This window comes from Phalacrocorax carbo, chromosome 7, assembly GCF_963921805.1.
Source record: "Phalacrocorax carbo chromosome 7, bPhaCar2.1, whole genome shotgun sequence".
NCBI lineage: Eukaryota > Metazoa > Chordata > Aves > Suliformes > Phalacrocoracidae > Phalacrocorax > Phalacrocorax carbo.
In genome coordinates this window covers 10,195,003-10,203,063 of record NC_087519.1, presented here as the reverse complement: position 1 = coordinate 10,203,063, position 8,061 = coordinate 10,195,003, and the positions used below count along the sequence as shown (strand labels likewise).

The following is an 8,061-nucleotide window of genomic DNA, read 5'->3' as shown; positions in this document are numbered from 1 at the left end:
AGCCAGCCGTTTCATTAGCTCAGCGCTCAGAGCCACGTGGGATAGAGCAATACTCTACATCTCACTTGAACCGGCGCCACATGGCTGACTTCTGCTCTGGTGTAACCAGCAACGTCAACAAATCTCCCTGCAGATTCAGGCACTCTGAGAGCATAAGGGTCATACAAGTGTCCTCCTAAGACTATCATCTCCAACGTTTCCCAAATACCATCTGTGATGCCTCTTTTGGGTGAGAAAAGCTTTTTCATCTAGCCATTAAAAGCTGCCTGGCAAGTGGGACTCATATCCCTGGATCTGGCAAGGCAGACTTTCTGAAATGATTCCCAGCTGCTAGATCATTCCAAAAAGTGAACAATAGCAGCAGACAATGCTAAAAGTAGATGCAGGAAATCATTAGTTCTCAGCTGGCTGCTACCGCAGGTGTCAGCAGCGATACTATACTAGAAAGCACACTGCATAGACAGGAATCCTGATCCACTGCCCTGATCGCTACAGATTTAATGCTGGAGGCAACACAAGGCAGGCAATCCCAAGAGCAAAATGGTGAAGAAACGGTCTGAGGAAGCTGGATCGTCATAGGCATCGTGGTGGGGTCACACAGACACCCCAGAGCCTGGGTGGCAGAGCAGAGCTCTCTGGAGTGGCACAGCCAGCCACTCAGAAGCACACGCCAGGCTCCGACCTCGACTCACCACCTTGCATGACTCTGGGCCAACCACCCAAGCCTGGTGCCAAAATTTTAAAAAGGTAACTCATGATATTGGGTATCTTAACATGTATTTTAAGACCAGCTTGACACACTTTGCAGGATGTACATTCAGCGTTTGCTGAAGATGAGGCTCCTTTCTGGTACATCAAACAGGGCATAGCAGGAGCATTAACCATCCATTACAAACATGGCAAGGATGGGAGAAAAGCAGCAGCTACCCAATCTCCCCTGAAAAATATGTCAAATAGGAGCAAGAAACCTGTCCACAACCTGACAGCTGTTACTGCTGCTACTGCCCAGTGAAAGAGGCCACAGACCTGTGTAGGGGCAAAGTGGGCATGCTGAGCCCTATCTAGAGAAAAGCCGGAAAGCCTCACATGGAAAAAGCACCTTTTAGTCTAGCAGAGAATGAGCTGTCAGCAGACATCAGTTTGCACAGGTAATAGAGAGGCCCTGTGAGTAAAATCTGTGTCCCCAGGGACCATGTTTGCAAGGTGAGACGCTCCAGGAGACCCTGATGGGTCAGTGCCAGGGCCATGGTGCACCCCTCGTGCTCCGGGTGGCCAAACCTGGACCCTCCCACTGCCACACCTGATGCTGAGGTTTTAGTGGTTTGATGGCAAGGTCTGAAGCTTTACAGCATGTTTCCTCATTCATATGCAAAGAAACCAACATTGATTTGAAAGCTGATTCCTGAGAGAGGAAGGAGCCTCGGCTACCTTCTGGTTGACATTGCATGGCAGCAACTGTCCTGTCACCCTACTCAGGGAATTTTGCATTTTAGCCTGGGCTGGGAAGATCGATTTGAGCAGCACATTTGCCTTTCTGACCCAGGGACTTAGCAGCTCTCACTACAGTGACATTCCTGTGCAGGGGAAGCCTTCATACACCCAGCCACAAGCACAGCTAAAGCCTTCAGACAGCCTTACAAATAAACAAATGCATTTCTAGGGGTTGCTAATGAAAATGCTTTCCTGGTCCCAGTACATGACAGCAGTATAGCTCCTCTGCTCTTCATCTTGATCTTGTGCTTGCAACCCAGCCACTAGCTGTTTATTTTTTACTGGCAAGTAGAGGAGGATTAAACTCAGAAACAGACTTTACTTCTTAGTGAAATCAATTCTGGGGTCAAAAGCAGCACTCAGACATTTTTCCAGCACACATTTTTTCCCAATGAACCTTGGTTTCTTATAAATTTATCTAATATCTCTCCCTACAAGGAAGAAGGTTCTGCTCACTTATTCCATATATAAACATCACTGCAAGTTCCTTGATTCCTGATGTTCACAAAAACAGATTCTGAACAAGGAGCAGGAATTAGAGGAAATTTTTACAATGAACAAGTTAAAGGAAACTAAGGTGTTTGCAAATTGGTTGCAATATTGACAAAATATTTTTGAGTCAGAAATGAAAAGGGAAAAAATATTTAAAAGTTATGCTTTTCTTCAGAATTCACCTTTTTTTCCTCTCCCCCCCCCGAGGCTTACAGACCTTAAAAAGGAAAGGAAGCAATTTTTGGCTTGGCTAAAACAAAATAATTTGCAATTCATATCACTCCACCCATCCGAGGCTGACTGACTCCCAGTTTCACATGCTTTCGATGTGCTCTGCATTTCTCTGAATTAAACCCTCATCTACTGCATGAAGTTTTCAAAGTATCAAAGCGGTGGGAAGCTGAACCTCATTTTCAGAGGTTCAGGGTGCGCTGCCTTTGCTGTGCCTGCTGACAGTATCCCAGTGTATAGCTAAGCTAATGCTTTCAGGAAGTGCCAGAGCTACTTTGTTCCCACTGCAGAAATGCTCTGGGGATAACCAGGACGGCCGCATGTCCTGAATGCATTAGTTGTACTGAACATGCCTGGATTAGCTGCAGGTCCACGTGGACACGCACAGTCCATGTGGACTCCAGCATGTGGGTGGAGATCCTCCTGCTCAGGAAATCCCCTGCAGGAATACGGCAGCTTTCCACAAATGCAACGCCCACGCAACACTTACCCCCACAGCCTCACACACAGGGACTTCTGGTGCATGGCAAGTTAGCAGTAGCCTTTGAAAACATAATCTTAAATGTCCCAAGGGTCCATGGAGGAGCTGTACCCTCTGCAGAGTGTCCCTGGTTTTGAAGCCTTTTTTCCCTCCCAAGGGAAGAAAAGTGTGTGCAGTGGCTGCAGAGGATCACAGCATCCTGCATCTTCTTCAAACTGCTGCTTTTAACTACCCAAATAACTGCATCAGGATGTAAATATTTTTCTTTTTGCTTTTGTGGTACTTTACTGTTTGCATCTGGCTCGCCAAGGCTCCACGCCTTCCTCTCCAGGACATTTGCCATTTGCTCTCCTTCTAGGGTGGGAGGAGGAATAGAGATTTTCAGAGGTTTAGGCACATTCCTCTCCTTCCTTCACCAGGCTCTTCTTTTGCCAATTGTTTAGTCTCAGCCTGGGGTTAGAGCTCTGCAAAGTTTTATTGGGATCCAGGTCTGGACCTGTCACAGATTATCAAATAAATCTCCAAAAAGCTAAAAGCTTGCTCTGTAAGTACTTGTTCCAATGTTGGACTTACGCTCACAAGCCTAAAATATCTTGCTTTTCTTCCCCTGCACAGGCATAGAAATCATAATAATTAGGTACTAATAGGAGTTCAAAAGGACTTCAGACAGTTCCTTGGAGAGTCAGTCCCAGCCACTCAGGCTCTTATACCACTTTTCATCTCCACTGAGGGCCATCAGTCTCCATCACTCCCCGCAGGGGCCGGCTCAGGCCCATGGCGTCCTGTGCATCACTCTATCTTACCTTTACTGAGCAGCATCAGTGATTTCTTCACACTTTCTAGCAAGCCAGGACCTCTCCCCAGGAGAAACCTGACTTCCACCTCTCCTACCTGGTGTGGGGATGGAGCCAGAGTCTCCTCCTCTGCCTGTAAACCTTTCAGGTGTTTTCTCACCCCACATCCAAGGACTGCTGGGCAGTATGTGTCTGACAGAGGCACACGTCCCAGCCGAGGAGTTCAGTCCCCAGTCAGAGGCACAGCATCAGCTGGCTGGTGCGCAGATGCCAGAGCAAGTAACTCACCAGGGAGCAAAAGTCTGGCCAACAAAACACTAACCTTTTCCAAACAACTTGTTTGGCCATTCCTGAGAATTTCAAAGAAACGATGGGACATTAGTAACAAAGCCTTCACCTACCTGCTTGAATAACCCGAGTGACAAAGACATGGATAGTCTGAAATTGCCCACCCCTTCACTGCTGTCATCAAGTAACATCATGTTCAAACCAAAATGAGTATGTCATCATTTCAGGGTAACGTTGTACTTAAACTGTAGTCAGTGAGGTCATGAGTTGTTTCTCAGTTTGCATACAAAGCTCTATTTTTGTCTTTACCTCAAAAAGCAGCAGCATAAACAAAAAATCAAAGAGAATTAGCCACTAATACTGGCAGTATTTCAGTCCTCAATGGGAGCAGAAAGTCAATATGAGCATTGCCTGAAAGAAACGTAAGCCTTTACCCAACACAGCACATACTTTACCTTGAGTTTTATTCCTGGACAAACATAATTTCACCAGTCATTAGCCAGAGACAGAAACACATTTATAACTCCTTGTTGTACCCTATATACTCAGTTCGGTTAGAAGATATTATTGTGAGATCACTGCATGCTTACCCATAGGCGCAAGCAGGTGTTACTGAGTTCACCTAAGATGCCATGACAGATGGACACTTAGTTTTCTTAAAAGCAGACATTAATGGAGGGAAAAGAGGACTGAAGGGAGAATTCCTCACCTCTGATGAAGTTCATCTCTTTCCCTGGATGTTGCTACAGTTTCCACGCCAAATTTCTTTCCCAGTCCCTCTGATACTGTTGAGCAGGCTTTTGCCTTTAGAACTCACCTTTTGAAACCAAATCATGGATATGTTCAAACACTCCTCCTTGGGAATGGCAGCCCACAGGCTTTTTCTATCCTGCCCTGTGAGGTACTGCTTGAAAAATAAAGCTCTACCACAGTGGGGAAGATGAAAATACATTTATTAGTTATAAAATATACAAGCTAACACCAGCAGTTTGGTACAATCACATAAAAACAAGACGAGATTTGGGTGACAGCAGGGGGTTTTGCCTGCCTGATGTTGCCCCAGCAATGCTAATCCCAGGGCACTGAGGGCTCTGCAGAGATGCGCTCCAAGCGGTTCTGAGAGAAAGCGAACTTTAGCGACTCATCAGCATTAGCTGGACATTGATATTCTTTCAGCTTCAAGGGAACATAATGCTGCAGAGAAGCAGCTTTCTGATAACCAGCATGATTAAGGACTTTAATCCAGGAGGGCTTGGCTTGTCCTTTATAGCCAAGCATGGCAAAACTCCCTGAAAAACAGACACAAAGAGAGTGACCCTCTGGACGGGTCAGTTCAGTTATTAGCAGCACAGCATGGATTACCTCCACACAACACAGAAACTTCTTAGCCCTTCTTTTTTTCCCTGGATTAAAATAACAGAACATTTAGGAGAGAAAAAGGGTGATGAAAGAGGGAATGAGCCTCACTGAAGCCGTAACTTCACTGCATCCCAGATCTACAAGTATTTCAATAAGCTAAGATAGGTTCCCAGATGTCACTCAGCAGGAGTATTGTTTTACTCTTTATTTCTAAGCATTGGTCCTTTTTCATATTTGACTACATGAAAATAGTTAGGCGCTTTGAATCCTTCTTTTATTAGTTTACATCAGTTTCTTCCTGTTATGCCTAAACTATTCCCCGTGTTGACTCTGCTCTGTTCCTCTGCTGTCACAAAGTACAAAGGCATTATGTATTCTTCCATTTTAATAATAATGTCTTGTGTTTATATTATGCTTTTCATTGCAAAGACTCCCAAGGCTATTTGCAGCTGGTTGGATTGAGACTATTCCTGTAAACACTTATAATTTAAATAAGGTTTTGCAAAACCAGGCAACAAGACCCTAAATCCTGATCCCTCTGAGGTCAAAGGGATCGGGGTTTTTTTTGCATTGTCCCTGGTGGAAGCAATATGCACTTGGGAGAAGTGCTGCAGCCTGCCCTGAAGCACAGCCCTCCCAGCGTGGACCAGTCCTGCGTGCGATCGCTTTTGGAGCTGTGAAGTCAAATAGTGCGCATACCTGAATCAGCGGGAGAAAGATCATGAAGCAGAACATAATTACCCAGACTGGAAATCAGGGCTGGCACATGGATGAACACCCTTGCCCTCAGGAAAAGCAAAACAGGGGCAGCACGTGATCAGCCAGCAGCGTCTTAGTCGTACCGCCAGACACCAGCATCCCACCTAAGTGGCAGGGCAAGGAGATGGCCACCAACCAGTGTGGCCCTGCTTGCTGCTCTTTGTGCCCCACAAGCAGTTGGGGTTGGAGCTGAACTGAGCTCCCAAAATGACCTGGAAGTGCTGCGCCCAAGCGACCGGCACAGGTGGTTCAGGGAACAAAGTTTTACACAACAAATAAAAAAGATTGCTTTTTAATAAAAAAATTCCTTTCGAAAGTATTCAGGGCTTTGATGAAAGAATGAGCAATGAAGTTTCAGGACAAAAACAAAAAAGAAAACCTCAAACTTTTGTTTTTAAAAGCATGAAAGAAAAAACAGCTTCTCGGGAATCAAACAGGCACCAAAGTGAAATCACTGTCTCTGCTGTAAAGACTATGCTGTTCTGCCCTGGAATGGTGATAGCAATGAGCTTCGAAACTTGAACCAGAAATTGCTATAGATTTCAGGAAAGCAGTAGGGAAAAAAATCCCCAAACCCCCCCCCAAAAAAAGAAACTGGAAATGCCGCCAGTTCTCCATCTGATCTCTGCTTGAGAGACTGCAAATGAAATATGAATCAAGCTGGCTGGTTGTTTTCCTGATTTCCTTATCACTCAAATTATTCATCCAAACCTGGACTCAATAGTCCCCAGTTTTCCAGTAGGAAACCCAGCATGGATTTCCTGGACCAATGATAACAATGGATTTCTTGCAGCAATCCAAGGTAAAACTGAAATAAGAACTTTCCAAAACTGGTGATTCCACCTTCATTCCATCCAACAAAATAAATAGCTTCTATTTTACTTCATGCTATTTTCTTTTTCATCAACCTTTCAGTTTGTGATTGTTTTTCCTTGCAAAGCAGTTGAATTTTAGAGATGGAATCTTTATAAAATGATTCTTTTTTTGTTGTTACTGTTAGAAAAACAAGCTCCCTCTAGGATGAAAAATTTGCAGCGTTCAGCTTCTCACTGGTGAATTAGGGTCAAAGCCCCAAAACAACTCTCCTACTTCTCACCATCCCTTAGCCAAAAGGTTTTCACTAGGTTACACTGGCATATTGTGGTAGGAAATATATTGATAAGCACCACCTAAGTATGTGTACATTTTTGGTAGGGAAACACACCAGTAATTCTTAAGAATAAGAAACATAGTAGAATAAATACATTTACCTTCCTTGTGGAAGACAACAGGCTTTGCTGAACCCAACCTGGTAAAAGCAGACATTTCAGAGCTCCCCACCATGTCTGCAATATCTCTAGAGCACACGAGAACAAGTGATCTGAAAAGACAGACAGTAACTACTGCATGATTGCAAAATATTAATTCATTAAGAATCTGCAAGACCTTTAAGCTCCGATTCAGAAAAGTATCTAAGAGCTTGCTTAACTTTAAGAACATGCTTAAATCCCTTTGATTTCAATCACACATAAACTGTCCTAAGTTTAAACCTCTGTTTAAATGTTCCTAAATTAAACCTGTGCTTCACACAGAATCAAAACAAGCACAAATGACTGTTTGCAAGTGCATTCCTTATGGAAACAATACACAGCCACAGAAGAAAATCCATTGCTGTACAGTCCTGAGATTCTGAAACCACCTATATCCTGGGTCTGATTTTCAGTCAAGCCTCAGCCTGGCTTTGGCCCTCCCAGATGTGCTTTCAGCCCCCAGTGAATTGTACCTGCAATGAATCACAGATTGCACAACTGGTTGCATGTAGCTGGATGCCTGGACTTTCAAAATACACATCCTACCAGAAAATCAAACTGAACATACAGGCATTGTATGGATATATGTCACTTCGTGCACATTTTATACATGTACATACTCATGTGCATAAATACAGATGTCATAACTCAGAAGTGTTCAAATCTTTGGTCTTGAACTGGTCAGAAATGTCTTGGACTGAAAGTCTGTTTTCTGGTTATTTGACCTGCTTCTGCCAGCAGCCAAGAATTTCTCTATAAATCTCTGTTGTTCCATGTTTATGTGGCGACACATAAAACCACAAGGAATGTGGGTAAGAGACAAACAGAGATGATCCAGACCATCGCCAGGACACATGCAAGGTAACAGAGCCTGCAG

At 44.2% G+C, this 8,061-nt stretch overlaps 2 protein-coding genes across 5 annotated transcripts in view; both read right to left on the bottom strand.

The window, feature by feature from the left end:
* CEMIP (cell migration inducing hyaluronidase 1) overlaps window positions 1–8,061 on the bottom strand; it is a 117,256-nt gene that overhangs the window by 58,760 nt on the left and 50,435 nt on the right. The window lies entirely within an intron of this gene.
* Window positions 4,714–8,061, bottom strand: part of LOC104049974 (inactive cell surface hyaluronidase CEMIP2) — a 57,747-nt gene continuing 54,399 nt past the window's right edge. For 2 of the 3 annotated variants that reach the window (XM_064456269.1, XM_064456270.1), the window contains 2 exons: window positions 7,146–7,255; window positions 4,714–5,096 (listed from right to left, as the gene is read on the bottom strand). In XM_064456269.1, coding sequence (XP_064312339.1) covers window positions 4,846–5,096; window positions 7,146–7,255 — 361 coding nt within the window. In that variant the 3' untranslated portion in view covers window positions 4,714–4,845. The remainder of the gene's footprint in view (window positions 5,097–7,145; window positions 7,256–8,061) is intronic. The other variant, XM_064456268.1, reaches the window with a different exon arrangement.